The sequence below is a fragment of the Salmo salar genome, chromosome 13 (genome assembly GCF_965601325.2).
Source record: "Salmo salar chromosome 13, fSalSal1, whole genome shotgun sequence".
In the NCBI taxonomy this organism is placed as follows: Eukaryota; Metazoa; Chordata; class Actinopteri; order Salmoniformes; family Salmonidae; genus Salmo; species Salmo salar.
Window position 1 is genome coordinate 30,005,912 of NC_138303.1, and position 21,764 is coordinate 30,027,675.

The following is a 21,764-nucleotide window of genomic DNA, read 5'->3' on the forward strand; positions in this document are numbered from 1 at the left end:
TTGTAGATATGTGGTAGTAGAGTATTGGACTGAGGGTGCACACTTAATGTGTTGTGAAATCTGTTGTGAAACTGCTTTAATTTGGCTCGACTCTCAGCAACAGCTAATGGGGATCCATAATAAATATAGCTAGTGGGGTGGCTTGCTTCCTCTTCCGTCTTTTTTATTACTACTTTCCACTAGTTACCTCAGCATCAAATGGCTATAAATAAAAACAAATCATGAAAACAATTTTGTTTTTAATCTTTACTAAGGTTAGGGTTAGGTTTAAAATCACATTTTAAGAAGAGAAAGTGAAGAAATAGCCGGGATTAGAGTGCTTGGCCATCGAATCCCCGAGCTGACAAGGTAAAAATCTGTCGTTCTGCCCCTGAACAAGGCAGTTAACCTACTGTTCCCTGGTAGGCCGTCATTGTAAATAAGAATTTATTCTTAACTGACTTGCCTAGTTTAAATAAAGGTTACATTTAAAAAATATATTTACTACAGGCAACATCAGGTATTGCAACATGGTAAGCAATATTACATTTCTTTATGTATAAACAGATTTCTTTACACTTTTGCTTTACACCATTTATTTAAACTTTACACCTGTGGCACTTATGCTGGTTATTAGTACAGGCATCAGTGTTGGGGAATAGTGAACTACATGTAGATCAACTAGTAATTAAACTATTTTTCAGTAGGTTTGTGGTTGTTAAACTAAATTCAAATTTTGCTTTAAGTAGTTTATTACTTTTTTGCCATGTAGCGCTGTAGCTGACTACTGGAACTACATAATACATTTTTTATATATAGAGAAGAAAATATGGGGGAAATAAGCAAACATTGTCTTTCTTTTTCAGCAACAGAATTGCTTAATTCTCACTTGAAACATAGTTTTGTGTTTAATATGGCAAATTACACATTCTTGTAGTCTATGACATTTCAGATTGAGATATAATTTGTCCTGAAGTAGCTTGGATGTAGTGAACTACTTTTTCAAAGTAGCTTAACTGCTAGTGTGAAGTATTTGGTAGTTTGGTGTACTAACAATTACTTGCATGATTCCCTCCAATCCAACATGGGGTACGATAAACTGCTAAAGTTGTATTTCAAACTTAATATCACAGTGACTTCATCCGTTTCAACCTTTTATTCTAGAATCTAGATGGTTGTAATGTTGTCAGCAAAGGCTCCTCTGTGCTATGAAAGGGCCATTTCATCTGAATGGGCTCTTTTCACAAAAGGCTTGACCACAAACTACACACTTACAAAGCAATGTATGCACTAGAGGTCTTCTTGGATGAAAAACACTGGTAGTGTTTATTACTAGATGTGACAATACTAGTCTCAAGAACAATCAGACCCGAACCCGATTGGACCCGATTGACAAAAAAATACATTGGAGCTCATGATGATGAAAGACCAGTGGTTGTTCCCAGTGCTGACCAGCTCGCTGCTTTGAGGTAGGCCTGGTTGAAATGTAAATATGTGACCCGATGGTCTTTTGGGCAAGTCGTGTAGTTTAAAGGTAGACTCAGTGAAATGACGTTGCCACGAGCAGCAACGCAGATATTGAGATGAGCGAGATGCAAGACTTCACTCTCACAGTATCTGTGCATGGGTTCACTTCACACCGTTCAGTGTGGCAAACAGCTGAGAAGTTGAGCCTCGCGCTTCAACGCTCTTAGTTGTTGCGGAAATCGACCCACTATGCTGTTTACTTTCTGCATCTACGTCATATCGCTGAGTCAACCTTTAGCTTATACTAATTACTATAATAATCTATTTGGATTACATACTACAATCACCATTTGAAAAATCACCCAATGCATATGATTGATGATACAATAAATTAAACATTTCATAAAAATGTTATTTGTACTATTCATTTTTAAATAAGACATCGCTATATAGCCCTTGGCTTAACACAATAGCAATCAGTTTTTAATAAAGATTTTAAAAAATTAACATGATTCTGTCTGCCTCCTTTCACACAATAAAGGAATCTTATAAAAACATCCCATATCTGACCAAATTATTTACAGTATTATCATACCATAACAACTTCAATTCTATTTACAAAGTTACATTATATTTACAGTACATGGTGGCTTGTTAGCAGCAGATATGTTTGAGTGTTTTCATATGGCTGTCATAAAGCAACACAAAGAGGTAGTCTTGCTGGATCTAACGATTTTTGTTGAGAACATCCCTGCATGTCACAGCTTTGACTTGGACAGAAAGTGACAGTGCTCATAGTAGGGAGGCCATTGACATGACCTCATTAAAAAACTAACATACATGAAATCTAATCTAATAGAGGCCAAATATCAAGTCATTTTCCCAGAAAAATAGAGACATAAATGAATAATAACCCAATTAGAGGATTATCCAACTCAAAACTATTAACACAATCAGATTATGAACCCAGCGATGATGAAGCTTTGTCTTAGTAAGATGTGTCTGATCTTTTCTATCCATTTCTTCTTGCTTGGCCTTTGTGTCAGGTAAGAAAAATCAGTGTGAACATAAACAATAATAAAAGAGATGCATAAAAGGGTTTAAGTAGAATAATTAAAAGATTAAAAAAGATCAGATAAGTAGATTTTTTTTGCATTTTCGGTTTTCTAGTTTTTTTTCTGTTAATTTTCTGTTATTGGCCACAGCCCCGTATGGTGGGGGGTAAGCACCCTTGCTGAACCTGACTATCACTCCAGGGGACTACACCATGATGGTCCACCCATTGACCCCTCTCCCATGGCTGTTGCTGAGGAACTAGATGGCTGCGAAAGGAACGGGGGAAGTTGTTCGCAAGCAAAGTAGTCCTTCAGTGGGGCAAAGAGATGGCGGATCACAGGCACACTCCAGGACTTCCCCAGCACCTTCTGCCTCTGCTGGCGACTCATGTTCTTTACATCGGTGTAGTGCTTGGGGAAGCCGAAGATCCTTGAAGTGAAAGGCAGAAGAGAAGATCTTTAATTTCCACTGAATAAAATAAATAAATAATTGAAAATAAGTGATAAAAAATTAAATGCCATATTTCAAAATGCCTACTTCTCTAGCTCCGTGATCCACAGGTTGTCATCCACGCCTTTCTCTGATACAGGGAGCTTGCGCACGTCCTTGCCCTGCTTGAGGGAGTTCGAGTTGGTGGTGATGGTCCTCACCTTTGTGAACTGTGCAATAGAATACAAAATAAACAAGAAAGTAAGACACCAGGAAATGCTTGGATACAAACAGTCACAGGTTCTAAAGAAAGAGGTGTAGACTAACTGAAATGGAAAAAAACAACAGGACAACATTTCAAAACAAACAAAGATGATCCGATTGGGACTTCCTAGTTAAATGAAGATTAAATAGAAAATACATTTGAAAAATGTTCTGACCTTGGCAATTCTTCCCCTTTCAAGGCAGTCCTGGAGAATAACCTTGTCGTTCTGGGATGCAATGATGGGTCTAGAACAGAATCAGACACAGTGAGCTATGCTAAATTGTAATTATGTCGCCACTATGGCCTATTTATTGCTTTACCTCCCTAATCTTACTACATTTGCACACACTGTATATAGATTTTTCTATTGTGTTATTGACTGTATGTTTGTTTATTCCATGTGTAACTGTGTTGTTTGTGTCGCACTGCTTTGCTTTATCTTGGCCAGGTCGCAGTTGTAAATGAGAACTTGTTCTCAACTGGCCTACCTGGTTAAATAAAGGTGAAATAAACATTTCAGTTATTCTTATTATCGCAGAGAGATGGGCCTAAAGATGTTGTCATACTGGTGTGGTCCTGGGTTTTTGCAAAGACCCACATATCAGTAGACTATAGAGATTAATTGCACTGAATAAATCATTTTTCATCTAAGGTTTCAATAATCAAAGGGGTTGATGAGAAAGGATCATGGCTCAGCTGAGTGGCTTGGTTTGGTCAAGGGTGCAGACACGTACCTGTTCATCCCAGGGATGTTGCCCCAGAAGTATCGCGCTCTGTGGGCCGGGCTCACTTTCACCGCATCCACCAGAACCGGGTTGCACTGAGAACAGACTGTCAGTTATTTGGGTTCTAAACTACAGAACATTTAGACAGAATGATTTGTATACAAATCAAGAGATCTGGTGCTGTGTTCATGTGAACTATTATATTTTCTGACTTCAAAACCGTTCATTCTGAGACCCAGACCAAAACCAGAAATATGAGCGGCAAACTTTTGTTTTAAGCTTGAACCCTAAGTTCCCCATTAGAATTCCCAATTTTCGGAGACAAAAATGTACGCAGCACGATACAACTGTTCTAAGAAGAGAGTGAATGGGGTTAGCTAACCTCCAGGAAGCGGCAGATGTCGACCTTGTGGTTGTTGTTCATGAACACCACGTTCTCGAAAAACCAGAAGAACGGCCTCTGGTCGTCTTCTTTGGGCTTCATGATGTGAAGAAGCCGGTAATACTCAAAGAAGAGTCTCCCCGTCCCCTCTACAGACAGAATGACAGAGATGTAATAATCACCCATAACACAGGGGAATAGTCGGGGAAGTCTGGTTATGCACTGTAGCTAGGCAGTGAACAACATTGCAGAGCTGATATCCACATTAGAGCTAACACAGATGTTGCACTCTGCTTGCCTATTCCAAACTAACAATGCTGTTGTACACTGCACTCTGCTGGTAATGTCTATAAGCCACACTACAAAATGCGTAGAAAATACTTAACAAATATATTTTTACTCTGTTGATCTCACAAGGTAAACTATTCAAGTGCCAGACATACCAAACAGTCCCTTCCGTGCTGGGTTCACGATGGACAGATCGTTGCAAGGGCTCCCACCAATGAGCAGATCGAACGGACCCCACTTTAGGATCTGCATTGGACAGGAGTAGTGAGGTCTGTTTTAGTACTGACCAATGTTCAAATCGACAGTAAAAGCGCTGTGCTCACATTATAAGACGTACGTGCTCTTTGGTGATGAGCCGGACATCATCCACATGTATGATCTTGCCTTCATGGTTGATCTCGGAAACGGAGATGGACTCCGAACAGATTTCCGAGGCCACATATTTGTCCACCTTGAGTCCCAGCTCTTTCAGCACCAAGTAACCTAAGGGTCAAATAAAACAAAATGTCCTCCTTCATAATCTGGTTAAGTGCTACTGTGCAAAGTCTCTGATTATTGAAGTTCCTCTTCTCGTTAGACCTTAAAGGAGTATAATATCATTTTCACAGTAGAATCAGAACAGTAGGAAAACAGTAGAATTAGAATCAAATGGAATAGTCAAATATTCACAGTAAGATCTTCATAGTAGAAGCAGAACAAATAATAGTGGAATCAAAATTAGAGTAGAATTAAAACAACACATAATACAGTAGTATTTTGGTCAGCAGAATCAAGACAACACAGAGTAGAATTAGAATGGAGGAATTCCGCCACTGCAGCTAACCTGTGCCAATCCCATCAAACAGCGAGAGGACGTTGATTGGTCGACGTAGGTTGGCAGGGATGGACGGGTATACCCGATCGGGCTCCTAGAGAGGGAAAAGGTTAAGCACACTCATTCGGTTATTGACCAATAAGAGCAGTACCGGTATGTAAATGAATGTTACTAATACATCAAATCAAAACAAAAAGCATTCCATTCTAAGGTAGCGCTACGAGAAAAGATGGACTGCGGGGCCACTCACAAACTGAAAGGCACTGTTATTTGCAAAAAACTCCTGGACACGGATGTTCCAGTCAAGACGGGGTTTCAGGGCACCGTGGGCATTGTGGGGTTCACACAGGTAGCAGATCCATGGATCCACCTCCTTCAGAGAGTCAAAGGTACCTGGGCCAACCAAGATGTTTAGGCAGTCCAAACAGTAGGAGCTGGGAGAAGACATATATGTTATACCATGACCCATGTCTGGAAGGTTTAGAGTAAACAATGGCATAGGAGGCTGGTGGAGTGAGAATGGGGAGGAGGACGGTCCCTCTTCCACCAGCCTCCACTGGAGAGAGCGTTAGAAGCAAATAGTGTTACTCACCGGCAGCAGCTGTCGTTCCCACAGAGGATGACCTCCAGGCCAGCACAGCACACTGTACAGTATGACTGGTAGCCATCCTCATCGTATCGATAGAGAGTCTCAGTGAAGTTATCCTGTAGGGAAGAGTAGTCAGTGTTATAACTTCCCATATAAAGATTTAGTAATTGGCACAACCAGGGAAGACATGACCATCTGAAAAAAATGGAGGCAACACACCTAATATACATTTTGTTTAACATATACAGTACCAGTCAAAAGTTTGGACACACCTACTCATTCAAGGGTTTTTCTTTAATAACACATATGGAATCATGTAGTAACCAAAACAGTGTTAAACAAATCAAAATATATTTGGAGACTCTTCAAAGTAGCCACCCATTGCCTTGATGACAGTGTTGCACACTCTTGGCATTCTCTCAACCAGCTTCATGAGGTAGTCACCTGGAATGCATTTCAATCAACAGGTGGGTCTTGTTAAAAGTTAATTTGTGGAATTTCTTTCCTTCTTAATGTGTTTGAGCCAATCAGTTGTGTTGCTGGAAAGAAACCACTACTAAATGACACCAATAAGAGACTTGCTTGGGCCAACAAAACTCTAGCAATGGACATTAGACCGGTGGAAACCTGTCCTTTGGTCTGATGAGTACAAATTTAAGATTTTTGTCTTTGTGAGACGCAGAGGAGGTGAACGGATGATCTCTGCATGTGTGGTTCCCACCGTGAAGCATGGAGGAGGAGGTGTGATGGTGCTTTAGTGACACTGTCTGTGATTTATTTAGTATTTAAGGCACACTTAACCAGCATGGCTACCACAGCATTCTGCAGCGATATGCCATCCCATCTGGTTTGCGCTTAGTGGGACTATCATTTGTTTTTCAACAGGACAATGACCCAACACACCACCAGGCTGTGTAAGGGCTATTTGACCAAGAAGAAGAGTGATGGAGCGCTGCATCAGATGACCTGTTCTCCACAATCACCCGACTTCAACCCAATTGAGATGGTTTGGGATGAGTTGGACCGCAGAGTGAAGGAAAAGCAGCCAACAAGTGCTCAGCATATGTGGGAACACCTTTAAGACTGTTGGAAAAGCATTCCAGGTGAAGCTGGTTGAGAGAATGCCAAGAGTGTGCAAAGCTGTCATCGAGGCAAAGGGTGGCTACTTTGAAGAATCTCAAATAGTCCAAATAAAGAAAAACCCTTGAATGAGTAGGAGTCCAAACTTTTGACTGGTACTGTATGTTTTTGTAACCTCTCTGACCTGTACAACATGGTGAAATGTAACAAGAACCACAAGAAGAATATATTTTTTGCTTTACCTTGCATTTAAGGCAAAGGCTTCCTTCAAACAGTGGATGGAAAATCTCTATATCGTCATCCATACAGCACAGGCAGAAAGCTTTGGAAGATAGAAAATTACAAAGTGAGTGAACAAAACAATGAATGAACCAGACTTCCAACACAATACCACTATTTAATACAAAAGTGTGTCCATGTCAGCACAAGCTCTCACCTTCAATATCCAGTCTTTTCTTCTTTACTCTTTGAACCATCTCCTCTGAGAAAATAAAGATACAAAATACAGTATATTAAATGAGTGGGCAGAGACAGTGTCAGCGCATTGAGAGAAGTAAACAATTATTAACAGAGGATATCAGCGTGAAGAAAGAGTAGAGAAGGCCCACCTCTGTATTTCTGGTCCGGAAGTTCATAGACGTAGCCTGGGTCTTTTTTTATGTTGTACTGCTGCTTTTGTTTTTTGAGTGGTGGCTGGCAGTCTGGATTTTGATCATTTCCCCCCTTGTTGGACGAGGCACCTGTATCCTCCTCCTGCCTGAGGTTGAAGGTGCCGTTGTCCAGGTTCAGCGAGAGCTTGGTGAGACACACAGACACCTGGCTCAGGTTGTGCAGTTCGCTGTTGGTGGATGTTGCCTTTTTTTGGTCCGGTTGCTTCCCGTTGGCAATCCCTTTAGCTGTAAAATCATTAACATCATCAAAATACTGTACACCATTAACACAAAATACATCTATTTCTTTTCATACAAGTTGTTATAACATCTTCAAAATGAAAGAGAGGGATCATGTATTTAATACCCACTGGGCACAGATGTCAGTTCAACGTCTATTTCACATTAGTTCAACGTAATTTCATTGAAATGAAGTGGAAACAACATTGGCTCAACCAGTGTGTGCCCAGCGGGTAGATCCAGAATGATATGTTAGTCAGCCTCTTAGCTTACCCTCGGTCTGGAGTGGTGGTTGGAACCCATCTGGGCCAGTGGGTTTGAAACCGCTGAAGGCCCAGTCCACCATTTCCTTGAGGAGCTCCTTCCGCTTATCTGAACCCAGTGAAAACACCTTCCTACATCTTGAAGCAGCCACCTACACGGTTACATAACACACAATCAGATGGGATACACACATACAGCAGACATTCACACACAAGCAGAGATACAGACTGACCTGTAAGGATTGGAATATAGCATCCCTGTACGTGACGAGGGTGGCGAAGCTATTTGCGCAGAAACATTGTGCAAACGCTCCAAATTGCAGCAGTCTCTGGGTGTTTATCTGAAACAGACAGAATTTCACTGAGCGATAGGTACCTCGTACTGCACAACAATTCACTTTTACAATTTAATTTAAAAAAAAAACGTTATTGTCCATCAAATATGGACACTCATAACTTACACAAACACACTGAAAACAAAAACATGATGTCCCTCCTCCCCCTCACCTCGGAAAACCTGCCATCCCCACACCATTCAATTTTCCGGATGCTTTTGGCTGCCTGCCATCCCTTCCAGGGTTGGACAATCCCTGGCCACAGGGAGTATCCATCTATCTGTCCCCATACCAGATCCCCCACATTGTAGCCCTTCTCATCCTACAGGGAAATGCACAGCACACAGTCAGCCATACACATCTGGTGAGATTGAACATCGAAATACATTGTTATGTACCATTGTTAGCCTCAAAGCTAACTGTCATGATAATGTAAATCAGAAAAGAGAAAGGATTATTTTACACACTTCAGCTAAGCAGAGAGAGAATTTCAAGACTAATGACATAATACTACTTAACGAATGTATAAGACAGTGGCAAGAAAAAATGTGTGAACCCTTTGGAATTACCTGGACTTCTGCATAAATTGGTCATACAATTTGATCTTCATCTAAGTCACAACAATAGACAAACAGTCTGCTTAAACTAATAACACACAAACAATTATACATTTTCATGTCTTTAATGAACACACCGTGTAAACGTTCACAGTGTAGGGTGGAAAAAGTATGTGAACCCTTGGATTTAATAACTGGTTGACCCTTCTTCGGCAGCAATAACCCCAACCAAACATTTTCTGTAGTTGCGGATCAGACCTGCACAACGGTCAGGAGGAATTTTGGACCATTCCTGGAACGAGTGCGCTGAGAGTTGGGAAGCAAGTTCAGGGAGTGAGTGTTTTAATAAATAAACGAAACAATGAACAGGAAACACAAACAACGCACCGACATGAAACAGAGTCAATAACACATGAGGTAAGATCCCTGGGGAGTGACAGATATAGGGAAGATAATCAAGGAGATGATGGAGTCCAGGTGAGTGACATGAGGCGCAGGTGCACGAGACGATGGTGACAGGTGTGCTGGATAATCAGCAGCCTGATGACCTAGAGGCCGGAGAAGGAGTATAGGTGACAATTCCTCTTTACAAAACTGTTTCAGTTCAGCAATATTCTTGGGATGTCTGGTGTGAACCGCTCGAGGTCATGCCACAGCATCTCAATCGGGTTGAGGTCAGGACTCTGACTGGGCCACTCCAGAAGGTGTATTTTATTTTCTTGTTGATTTACTTCTGTGTTTTGGGTCGTTGTCCTGTTGCATCACCCAACTTCTGTTGAGCTTCAATTGGCGGACAGATAGCCTTACATTCTCTTGCAAAATGTCTTAATAAACTTGGGAATTCATTTTTCCGTCGATGATAGCAAGCTGTCCAGGCCCTGAGGCAGCAAAGCAGCTCCAAGCTATGATGCTCCCTCCACCATACTTTACAGTTGGGATGAGGTTTTGATGTTGGTGTGCTGTACCTGTTTTTCTCCACACATAGTGTTGTGTGTTCCTTCCAAACAACTCAACTTTAGTTTCATCTGTCCACAGAATATTTTGCCGGTAGCGCTGTGGAACATCCAGATGCTCTTTTGTGAACTTCAGACGTGCAGCTATATTTTTTTTGGAGAGCTGTGGCTTCTTCCGTGGTGTCCTCCCATGAACACCATTCTTGTTTACGGTTTTACGTATCGTAGACTCGTTAACAGAGATGTTAGCAAGTCTTTAGCTGACACTCTAGGATTCTTCTTAACCTCATTAAGCATTCTGCGCTGTGCTCTTGCAGTCATCTATGCAGGATGGCCACTCCTAGGGAGAGTAGCAACAGTGCTGAACCTTCTCCATTTATAGACAATTTGTCTTACCGTGGACTGATGAACATCAAGGCTTTTAGAGATACTTTTGTAACCCTTTCCAGCTTTATGCAAGTCAACAATTCTTAATCTTGGGTCTTCTGAGATCTCTTTTGTTCGAGGCATGGTTCACATCAGGCAATGCTTCTTGTGAATAGCACACTCAAATTTTGTGAGTGTTTTTTTATAGGGCAGGACACCTCTAACCATCATCATCACCAATCTCGTCTCAATGATTGTACTCCAGGTTAGCTGACTCCAATTAGCTTTTGGAGAAGTCATTAGCCTAGGGGTTCACATACTTTTCCCAACCTACACTGTGAATGTTTAAATGATGTATTCAATAGACAAGAAAAATAAAATAATTTGCGTGTTATTAGTTTAAACAGACTGTTTGTCTGTTGTTGTGACTTTATGCAGAAATCCAGATAATTCCAAAGGGTTCACATACTTTTTCTTGCCACTGTATATACATATAAACAGTATAATATAATGTAATATAATAACAGTGACAGTCTGTTGTTGATGGAGTCAACAGTACCTACCTTGTACAGGCAGGAGGATGTCTTAGATGGTCTTTCAGGGGTGGATGTGGCCATCAGCAGGGCATTGTCATCTTTAAGCTGGGGGTCAGTGAGAGAAACACTTATTTTATGCTTCCATAATATATGCACTGCACATAATCATATTTTATCAAAAAAAAAGGAAATGGATTTAAACAAAAATATAATGTACCTTGTGCTGTGTGGTCTCAGTCCAAATAACGTCATCGTCGCTGTCATCAAGATCAATAATGTCAATAGACTCAGTCGTCTTTAGCGCTGCCATTGTGGGCAAATTGCAAAGAGGAGGTCAATATTTTTTGAGGACATATAAATATACAATGATCCCTTAATGAGTGTATGTGATTCTAAGTGCTATCCTTACCTGGTCTTGTGTCTGTCTGAACAGGCCTGGGTTCAGTCTCAGCAGGCTCTGTGATGTCAATCAAATCTTGAACAATAGGAATGATTAAATATGATTAAATATACAGTATATCCGTATTCACCTACGGGGTATGCAAGGTTTTTGTTCCAGCCCAGCACTCACACACGTGTCAAATAAACAACAAATAATGGTCTTCAGTCTGGAGAGAGGCTTAGTTGAATTGAGTCTGTTACTGCTGGGCTGGAACAAAAGCCTGCACACTGAGTAGCCCTTCAGAAACAGAGTTGGAGACCTCTGCTCTGAATAAAGTTTGTCAAGTGCCACATTCCGGTAAATATGTAGTACAATCTTACCAGATGAGTTGCTCTCCTGTTTTAGAGGACTTGAGGGTGATGAGGGTATGCCTTCGTTTTCACTGTGTTCTGTCTCTTCTGTGAGCCAATCATTCTCATCCCAACTACCATCACCCAGCACAGTAGCCTGGACACATATAAAGACATCCATACCAACACATATTAACAGACAGAATTAAAAAAAAAAAAAAAAAAAAGGTATTTTCTACATTGCAAAACAATGTGACTATAGTAGTAGCGTACATTACAGCAGAGCTAACACATCAACATCATTTCCTAAACAGTGCCCTCTAGTCCAGTTAGCTACACACCTGAGCGAAGACCTTGTCCCTTTGCAGAGAGCCAGAGGGGAGAGTAAGCAGGCTGCAGATCAGCCTCCGTAGGATAGATGTCTTTCCCATGGTCCTCAGCACCTGTTTCCAGTGCTGCTCCACCGTGGGCCCAGGGGAGGGAGAGTCGGCGGTAGGCTTCTCACCCTCTGAGATCATATACTCCAGGAACTCGTCGGTCAGCAGGGCCATGTCCCCCGGGACTCCACACAGCCCCATGAGGGACCCCAGCTCGGCCACCACCCTACCCGTCACCTCCAGCCTCCCAGCAGGCCTCAGCAGGATGGGAATGTTCTTCAGGGCCACGTTGGGCAGCGGCAGGCTCTCCATCAGGCTCCAGGTGGTAGCCATGTAGAAGGAGACACTACTCTCCAGGAAAGAGTCAACGATATCGTCTTTGAGTTCTGCCTGATGTTCCGACAGGAAGTCCTTCACGCGGGCGCCCGTGTTCACCTCCACCCTCAGGAGGTGGTCCTCGTTGCCAAGGAGCGTGAGCTCCCACCGCCTCAGGAGGCGGTCCACGGCGGGCGAGCGGAGGAAGCTGGCTGCATAGGAGTGCACCAGGCTGGAGGCCTGCTGTAGGATGTTGGCCACGTCAGAGTCACCCCATTCAATGAGCTCCTGGAAGGCACAGAGGGGCTCCAAGGCTTGCCCCAGGAACAGCAGGCTCAGTCTGACTTTTCGGTCCCTTAGAAGGGCACACACTTGCTCCGCATCCCCCTCATTGCCCCGGGACTCAAAGTACTGCAGCAGCTCAGGCCAGGCGTCTGCCATCCTCTGCACCGTCCTGCCCAGGAAAAGGCACTGGGACGACAGGGGAAGGAGAGGGTCCAAGGGTGCCACATCGGCAAATATCTCCTTGAGGTTGTCGTTGGTGGTGGGGCAGGTGGAGTAGTGGTGGTGGATGTCTCTAACCAGCTCCAGGACCGGCTTCGGCAGCGCCTTCACGCCCATGTGACACGCCCGTCCAGCCAGGCCAGGGAGACCACAGAGAGACACCAGCCCAGGGTTCAGGGCCCTGAGCCCGGTCACCAACACCTGGCTCAGCCCCGAGTCTCCACAGTAGAACACAGCCAAGTTGGCCAAGGGGAGCTCAAACCTCCTCAGAGTCTCCACCAGACAGTTCAGCTCGGCTGTACCAGCTGACACTGTGGCATCCCTGGGCTGAAGGGTGTCTAGCAGGCGCACGTGTTTGACCCCTGACCTCTGGTCAAAGTAGCCCATCAGGAGCACACTGGCCCTCTCCTGGTCTCCATCCCCTCCCAGCTCTACGCCTCGGTACAGGTAGAGGCAGTAGGGGGTCTGGGAGCAGGCGGCGGTGATGTCCTGAGGGTATTTCTGACCCAGAACGTGTCTGGCTACCTGATCCTGGGTAAGTTCTGTCCCGCGCTTTGCTGGGCTGGGCCAGTGCTTCTGGATGAGCTGCAGCAGGCTGGGGCTGAAAGGGAAAAACGTATCCTCCTTCTCCTCTGACTCTGCTGTTTGAACATCCAGTGCTATTTCCTGGTTCTGCCAGGGCCCCTCAGACATCTCCACTTCCCTAGCTTTGGGTAACAAAAATGACAACATTGACCAACCAAAACACAAATAAAGTGGATACAGTGGACTAACATTTCATACCAGCATTTCACACAAAAAACTAAAGAATAGAGCAGAGAGAGCGTGAAGTTGAGTCTCACAGAAGTTGAGTTGTGTCAGGGCTTTGGGTATTTGTGGCTGTTTAGCAGCATTAGCAGGCAGCATGCTCTGCCCAGCCCGCGACTCCAGAGCATCATACTCCTGGCCATTGTGGTTGGAGTCAAAGAACACCTTGAACCAATGTAGAAAGTCCAGGCTCGCCTCAGAGCTCCCTCCGATCAGACCCTCCACTGGGATTGACTGGGGAGGAGAGATTTTACACATTATTAAATCACTACATGTAACAATATGCATGTTATAAAATGTAATAAGTATTATATTACATATATAATATGTAATAACACCATGTTGTTACTAGAGTAATTGCAGAGTTACTACACATGTATAAGCACAATAGAATATAGACGTGTGCAGATTACACACAGTCCTACTAGACTGCAGTATATATTTTTATTTCGCCTTTATTTAACCAGGTAGGCAAGTTGAGAACAAGTTCTCATTTACAATTGTGACCTGGCCAAGATAAAGCAAAGCAGTTCGACAACACACAACAACACAGAGTTACACATGGAGTAAAACAAACACACAGTCAATAATACAGTAGAAAAATAAGTCTATATACAATGTGAGCAAATGAGGTGAGATAAGGGAGGTAAGGCAAAAAGGCCATGGTGGCAAAGTAAATACAATATAGCAAGTAAAACACTGGAATGGTAGATTTGTAGTAGAAGAAAGTGCAAGGTAGAAATAGAAATAATGGGGTGCAAAGGAGCAAAAGAAATGAATAAATACAGTAGGGGAAGAGGTAGTTGTTTGGGCTAAATTATAGATGGGCTATGTACAGGTGCAGTGATCTGTGAGCAGCTCTGACAGCTGGTGCTTAAAGCTAGTGAGGGAGATAAGCGTTTCCAGTTTCAGAGATTTTTGTAGTTCGTTCCAGTCATTGGCAGCAGAGAACTGGAAGGAGAGATGGCCAAAGGAGGAATTTGCTTTGGGGGTGACCAGAGAGATATACCTGCTGGAGCACGTGCTACAGGTGGGTGCTGCTATGGTGACCAGTGAGTGGAGTTAAGGGGGGACTTTACCTAGCAGGGTCTCGTAGATGACCTGGAGCCAGTGGGTTTGGCGACGAGTATGAAGCGAGGGCCAGCTAACGAGAGCGTACAGGTCGCAGTGGTGGGTAGTATATGGGGCTTTGGTGACAAAACGGATGGCACTGTGATAGACTGCATCCAATTTGTTGAGTAGGGTGTTGGAGGCTATTTTGTAAATGACATCGCCAAAGTCGAGGATCGGTAGGATGGTCAGTTTTACGAGGGTATGTTTGTCAGCATGAGTGAAGGATGCTTTGTTGCGAAATAGGAAGCCAATTCTAGATTTAACTTTGGATTGGAGATGTTTGATGTGAGTCTGGAAGGAGAGTTTACAGTCTATGCCTAGGTATTTCTCCACATATTCAGAACCGTCCAGAGCAGTGATGCTGGACGGGCAGGTGCAGGCAGCGATCGGTTGAAGAGCATGCATTTAGTTTTACTTGTATTTAAGAGCAGTTGGATGCCACAGAAGGAGAGTTGTATGGCATTGAAGCTCGTCTGGAGGGTTGTTAACCTGTTTAGGATAGGGGGCAGTATTGACACGGCTGGATAAAAAAACATACCCGATTTAATCTGGTTACCACTCCTACCCAGTAACTAGAATATGCATATACTTATTACATATGGATAGAAAACACCCTAAATTTTCTAAAACTGTTTGAATGGTGTCTGTGAGTATAACAGAACTCAAATGGCAGGTCAAAACCTGAGAGATTCCTTTACAGGAAGTGGCCTGTCTGACCATTTCTTGAACCTCTTTTCCATCTCTATCATTTACTAAGGATCTCTGCTCTAACGTGACACTTCCCACGTCGTCCATAGGCGCTCAGAGCCCGGGAAAAAACAGAATGTCGTCATTCCAGCCCCAGGCTGAAACACATTATCGCCTTTCTCAAGTGGCCGATCAAGGGACACTGGGCTTATGCTCGTGACCCCGACCGCCCCCGCCTTTGGGATTTTTTCCTCTGTTTGCCGAAAAGGAGATTCCCTGTCGGAATATTATCGCTTTTCTACGAGAAAAATGTCGTAAAAATTGATTTTAAACAGCGGTTGACATGCTTCGAAGTACGGTAATGGAATACTTAGAATTTTATTGTCACGAATTGCGCGTGACACTTCTTTACTATTTCGGATAGCGTCTGGAACGCACGAACAAAACGCCGCTATTCGGATATAACGATGGATTATTTTGGACCAAACCAACATTTGTTATTGAAGTAGCAGTTCTGGGTGTGCATTCTGACGAAGACAACAAAAGGTAATCAAACTTTTATAATAGTAAATATGATTATGGTGAGTGCTAAACTTGCCGGGTGTCTAAATAGCGAGCCCGTGATGCCTGGGCTATGTACTTAGAATATTGCAAAATGTGCTTTCACCAAAAAGCTATTTTAAAATCGGACATATCGAGTGCATAGAGGAGGTCTGTATCTATAATTCTTAAAATAATTGTTATGCTTTTTGTGAACGTTTATCGTGAGTAATTTAGTAAAATGTTAGCGAATTCCCCGGAAGTTTGCGGGGGGTATGCTAGTTCTGAACGTCACATGCTAATGTAAAAAGCTGGTTTTTGATATAAATATGAACTTGATTGAACAAAACATGCATGTATTGTATAACATAATGTCCTAGGGTTGTCATCTGATGAAGATCATCAAAGGTGAGTGCTGCATTTAGCTGTCTTCTGGGTTTTGGTGACATTATATGCTGGCTTGAAAAATGGGTGTCTGATTATTTCTGGCTTGGTACTCTGCTGACATAATCTAATGTTTTCCTTTCGTTGTAAAGCCTTTTTGAAATCGGACAGTGTGGTTAGATTAACGAGAGTCTTGTCTTTAAATGGCTGTAAAATAGTCATATGTTTGAGAAATTGAAGTAATAGGATTTTTAACGTTTTGAAAATCGCGCCACAGGCTTGCAGTGGCTGTTACGTAGGTGGGACGAATTCGTCCCGCCTAGCCTAGAGAGGTTAACACAGTGTCCAAAGAAGGCCCAGAAGTATACAGAATGGTGTCGTCTGCGTAGAGGTGGATCAGAGACTCACCAACAGCAAGAGCGACATCATTGATGTATACAGAGAAGAGAGTCGGCCCAAGAATTGAACCCTGTGGCACCCCCATAGAGACTGCCAGAGGTCCGGAGAACAGGCCCTCCGATTTGACACACTGAACTCTATCAGAGAAGTAGTTGGTGAACCAGGCGAGGCAATCATTTGAGAAACCAAGGCCATTGAGTCTGCCGATGAGGATGTGGTGATTGACAGAGTCGAAAGCTTTGGCCAGGTCAATGAATACGGCAGCACAGTATTGTTTCTTATCGATGGCAGTTACGATATCGTTTAGGACCTTGAGCGTGGCTGAGGTGCACCCATGACCAGCTCTGAAACCAGATTGTATAGCGGAGAAGGTGCGGTGGGATTCAAAATGGTCGGTAATCTGTTTGTTGACTTCGCTTTCGAAGACCTTAGAAAGGCAGGGTAGGATAGATATAGGTCTGTAGCAGTTTGGGTCAAGTGTCCCCTCCTTTGAAGAGGGGGATGACAGCAGCTGCTTTCCCATCTTTGGGAATCTCAGACAACACGAAAGACAGGTTGAACAGGCTAGTAATAGGGGTTGCAACAATTTCAGCAGATTATTTTACAAAGAAAGGGTCCAGATTGTCTAGCCCGGCTGATTTGTAGGGGGTCCAGATTTTGCAGCTCTTTCAGAACATCAGCTGAATGGATTAGGGAGAAGGAGAAATGGGGAAGGCTTGGGCGAGTAGCTGTGGGGGGTGCAGTGCTGTTGACTGCAGTAGGGGTAGCCAGGTGGAAAGCATGGCCAGCCGTAGAAAAATGCTTATTGAAATTCTCAATTATATTATATCATGAACGTGTGTATGGCTGTAGAGTGTAACTCACTTTGATCACCCCACTCCTCCTGAAGCCGGCCTGCAGCACACTGTAGTTGTGAAGGGCATCCACCTCATCACTGGCCTGGAACCTCACTCTCTGTACGTCCACAGAACCAGGGAACAGCCAATGCATCAGCTGGCAGAACGCTGCACCTGGAACACACACATTTAGAGTCATACCCCCATGCCTGGAACTCATACAAAATAACTAACTATGATTGTTTTACATGAGAACTTGTTCTCAACTGGCCCACCTGGTTAAATAAAAGTGAAATAAATAAAAACATTGATGTAGAAGAATGTTCTCTAAGTATGAAATCAGATACAAAACAGTATTATCTAGAGGCAATATATAGGCCTATAGAAATTGTAAACAGTGTGTACAATGAGCATCTAGCCTACCTGAGCAGGTTTGCTCCACCTTAGTGAACCTGGTCTGTAGAGATTCATTGAGCCACGCCAGCAGCTCATAGTGGTTGTGTTTCTCACCAGGCTTGACTTGGACATTTACTGCCATCTCTAGGCCTCCACCTGTAACAAAACCACATATCAATAACAATGTAGCTTAATAACAAAAACAAGGATCATAGTATTTGTATACGTGATAGTATGTGTTAAATGTATGAATTGATATTCAGTACGGAGTGCACTCAGCTCCACCAAAAAGGCTACTTTCAGGCACTGGTAAACATCAACGTAAACAACCATTTGCGTATTGTAAAGTTTGGGGAATCGAACATCGCAATTACAATAAAAGTAATCTACCGCTACAGTGTATCACATATAGCTACTGCAACATTGTATCGTTCTCGAACGATTCAGGGTGTTGTAACATTGTATCATTCATCTGCACTCTTGCTTTGTGCATTCGTGCTTCACGTTAACTTTCTGAATGTTCAAATAGCCTATATTAACAGTAACTATAGTCATCAAATGTTCTGATTTAAAATGTTTACACAAATCGCCAAGGGCTAAACTTACGCATGCTCAATATTCTTTTCCCGCAAAAACACCGAAGGAAATGTATTGGTATTTGGACCAATGCTGACCCAAGCAGCCACGTGTATAGTAACCATGCCGTGTTGAGAGAAAACGTGAGGGAACAGAACATTCGCAGAACTGTTTCTTCAGGTGTCCCAAATGTTATTAGAACGTTGTTATAAACAATATTTGACTAGTGTTTTAAACAAGGCTGGTAAACTGTAGACAAAATGGCAAAACATATATTTTTCAGCATTCCAAGTAATAATAATTTTAGACATATTGGTAAATTTAAAGTCTATATCCTTCAATTACATTGTTATGTGTAACCTATGCTATTTATAAAGCTTGGTGAACGTAAAAAGTACAAAAGTTAATCTGAGACTATGAGCTAGGCTACTTGCCTATTTGCTTACGATATATCGAAAAGGATCAATATTGTTCAGACATGTGCGCTCACCTCGCTCTCCTTTCCTTTTCATGGCGTTTTCACTGTCCCAAACTCGTTGTTTGTCTATCGTTTGGCCAAGCCAGCTACTCACCCCTCTGGCTCCAGGATACTGGATACTTAACTCGCTGCGACTGTACAGACGCCCCATAGCTATGTGTTCCGCGGGATTCCAACCAATGATCTCTCTATGCTAATGTCTGGCGTCCCGGGATTCCAACCAATGATCTCTCTATGCTAATGATGAGTGGGGTTGGACAACGTGAAACCGCCGATCCCGCTTCGTGCGCAATTACGCAAACTAGGCTATAGCTATTTGCTCCCGCCAACCATCGAAACGCTCACTGTTTTACAGTTTCAAAGTCAGAATCGTAGGCGAAACATCGTAATCTTTTGCTATATCATTGTAGGGTTGTGTTTACGACATTTTGAGAGCCACAAGGTGTTGCAGACTATAAAGCCATAATGCCCACCAAAACGGATCTAGGCGAAATTTACTCAGCGTCTCAGATGATCGAACCTTTCTAGTGTGGCCAGTAAAAGGAAGTAACCGAATGTACCCACATATTCATCACGTTCCACGACAAAACAACATTTAGGACTATAAGAACACCATGGGGGTTGGTAGGGGGACCACATGGTTGAACTTTCTTGATAGAAACATAACGCCTTCGTTCCCGAAATATGTCTAAATCTGGACAGGCTAAATCTAGTGTAGTAATTTGACCATTCCGTCCTATTTAGTTGAACCATTCTGTGCACAGGCCTACAGTAGCCTAGTTTTTCGGTTGTCAAATGGCAGCTCCATCGGGTCTAAAATGGCGACGGTCGAAACTAAGCTCAGTTGGGATCGACTCAAACTCCGAGTCATTTAGTTGTTAAACGAATGGATTAACATTATCCACGTTTCTATCCACAGATTTTATGTGAGGAAAGTCATGTCGTATATAAAAAAAAAAGACAGCTGTGATGGAAAGTTTTGGTGTAATTGTTATAAATGTCGACAGATAGGCCTAATTTGTTCGTTCAACATGGTGGGATCGTTTTGTGTGTAATATTATTTATGTGGGAAATGGCGGTGGAAAGTTATATAAGTTATAGTATTCAGACCACTTGACTTTTTCCATATTTTGTTAAGTTATAACCTTATTCTGAAATTGAATAAATAGTTATTTTTCTTCTCATCAGGCCTTTATGGCAGAGCAGCCAGACAGAAGCCACTCCTCAGTAAAAGGCACATGATAGCCTGCTTGGGGTTTGCCAAAAGGCACCTAAAGACTCTCAGATCATGAGAAACAAGGAGGAAACATGGCACCATCCCTATGGTGAAGCATGGTGGTGGCTGTATCATGCTGTGGGGATGTTTTTCAGCGGCAGGGCCTGGGAGATTAATCAGGGTCGAGGGAAAGATGAACAGAGCAAAGTACAGAAAGATCCTTGATGAAAACCTGCTCCAGAGCACTCAGGACCTCAGACTGGGGCGAAGGTTCACCTTCCAACAGGACAACGACCCTAAGCACACAGCCAAGACAACACAGGAGTGGACAAGTCTCTGAATGTCCTTGAGTGGCCTAGGCAGAGCCCAGACTAGAACCCGATCGAACATCTCTGGAGAGAACTGAAAATAGCTATGCAGCGACGCTCCCCATCCAACCTGACAGAGCTTGAGAGGATCTGCAGAGAAGGATGGGAGAATCTCCCCAAATACAGGTGTGCCAAGCTTGTAGCGTCATACCCAAGAAGACTCAAGGCTGTAATCGTTGCCAAAGGTGCTTCAACAGAGTACTGAGTAAAGGGTCTGAATACTTTTATAAATGAGCTATTGAAGTTTTTTATTTATTTTGAATACATTTGCAAAAAAAATTAAAAAAAATGGTTTTGCTTTGTCATTATAGGGTATTGTGTGTAGATTGATCCCATTTAGAATAAAGCTGTAATGTAACAAACTGTGGAGAAAGTCAAGGGGTCTGAATACTTTACGAATGCACTGGATATATGTATATTGATAGACTTTCCATATCAGTGCCTATCACTAATAGTATGCCATTACGTCCCCAATTTGTTTTACACTACCCAAAGGGAAATATACTTCCTTTGAGAGGAAATATGTTAAATTATGCTTATGGCGGCGCAATGCGCTGAATGATGGCATGCAATAGTTCTCTGTTGTTCATGAGAACTGACCTCTGTTCTGAGACCAGTGACTTGGCAGGTGTTGTCCACGTACACTATATATACAAAAGTATGTGGACACCCCTTCAAATTAGTGAATTCAGCTATTTCAGCCACACCCATTTTTTGACAGGTGTATAAAATCGAGCACACAGCCATGCAATCTCCATAGCCAAACATTGTCAGTAGAATGGCCTTACTGAAGAGCTCAGTGACTTTCAATGTGGCTCCGTCATAGGATGACACCTTTCCAACAAGTCAGTTCGTCAAATTTCTGCCCTGCCAGAGTTGCCCTGGTCAACTGTAAGTGCTGTTATTGTGAAGTGGAAACAATAGCTCAACCAGGAAGTTGAGGCCACACAAGCTCACAGAACGGGACCACCGAGTGCTGAAGTGTGTAAACATTGTCCTCGGTTGCAACACCCACTACTGAGTTCCAAACTCCCTCTGGAAGCAACGTCAGCACAAGAGCTG

At 42.9% G+C, this 21,764-nt stretch overlaps 1 protein-coding gene across 1 annotated transcript; it reads right to left on the minus strand.

Moving 5' to 3' along the window:
• Nucleotides 1–1,907: 1,907 nt before the first annotated feature.
• LOC106566801 (uncharacterized) lies at nt 1,908–19,279 on the minus strand. Its single transcript, XM_014135212.3, has 25 exons — nt 19,131–19,279; nt 18,092–18,220; nt 17,697–17,842; nt 13,745–13,943; nt 12,048–13,609; nt 11,737–11,863; nt 11,384–11,449; nt 11,192–11,277; nt 11,002–11,079; nt 8,735–8,884; nt 8,461–8,568; nt 8,238–8,379; nt 7,683–7,970; nt 7,511–7,555; nt 7,317–7,396; nt 5,998–6,110; nt 5,656–5,839; nt 5,415–5,499; nt 4,929–5,074; nt 4,747–4,837; nt 4,304–4,452; nt 3,931–4,016; nt 3,372–3,441; nt 3,040–3,161; nt 1,908–2,931 (listed from the first exon to the last, which is right to left on the minus strand). The coding sequence occupies exons 1-25, from the start codon at nt 19,267–19,269 to the stop codon at nt 2,694–2,696; spliced, it is 4,629 nt and encodes a 1,542-aa protein (XP_013990687.3). The 5' UTR covers nt 19,270–19,279; the 3' UTR covers nt 1,908–2,693.
• Between the last annotated feature and the right edge of the window lie 2,485 nt (nt 19,280–21,764).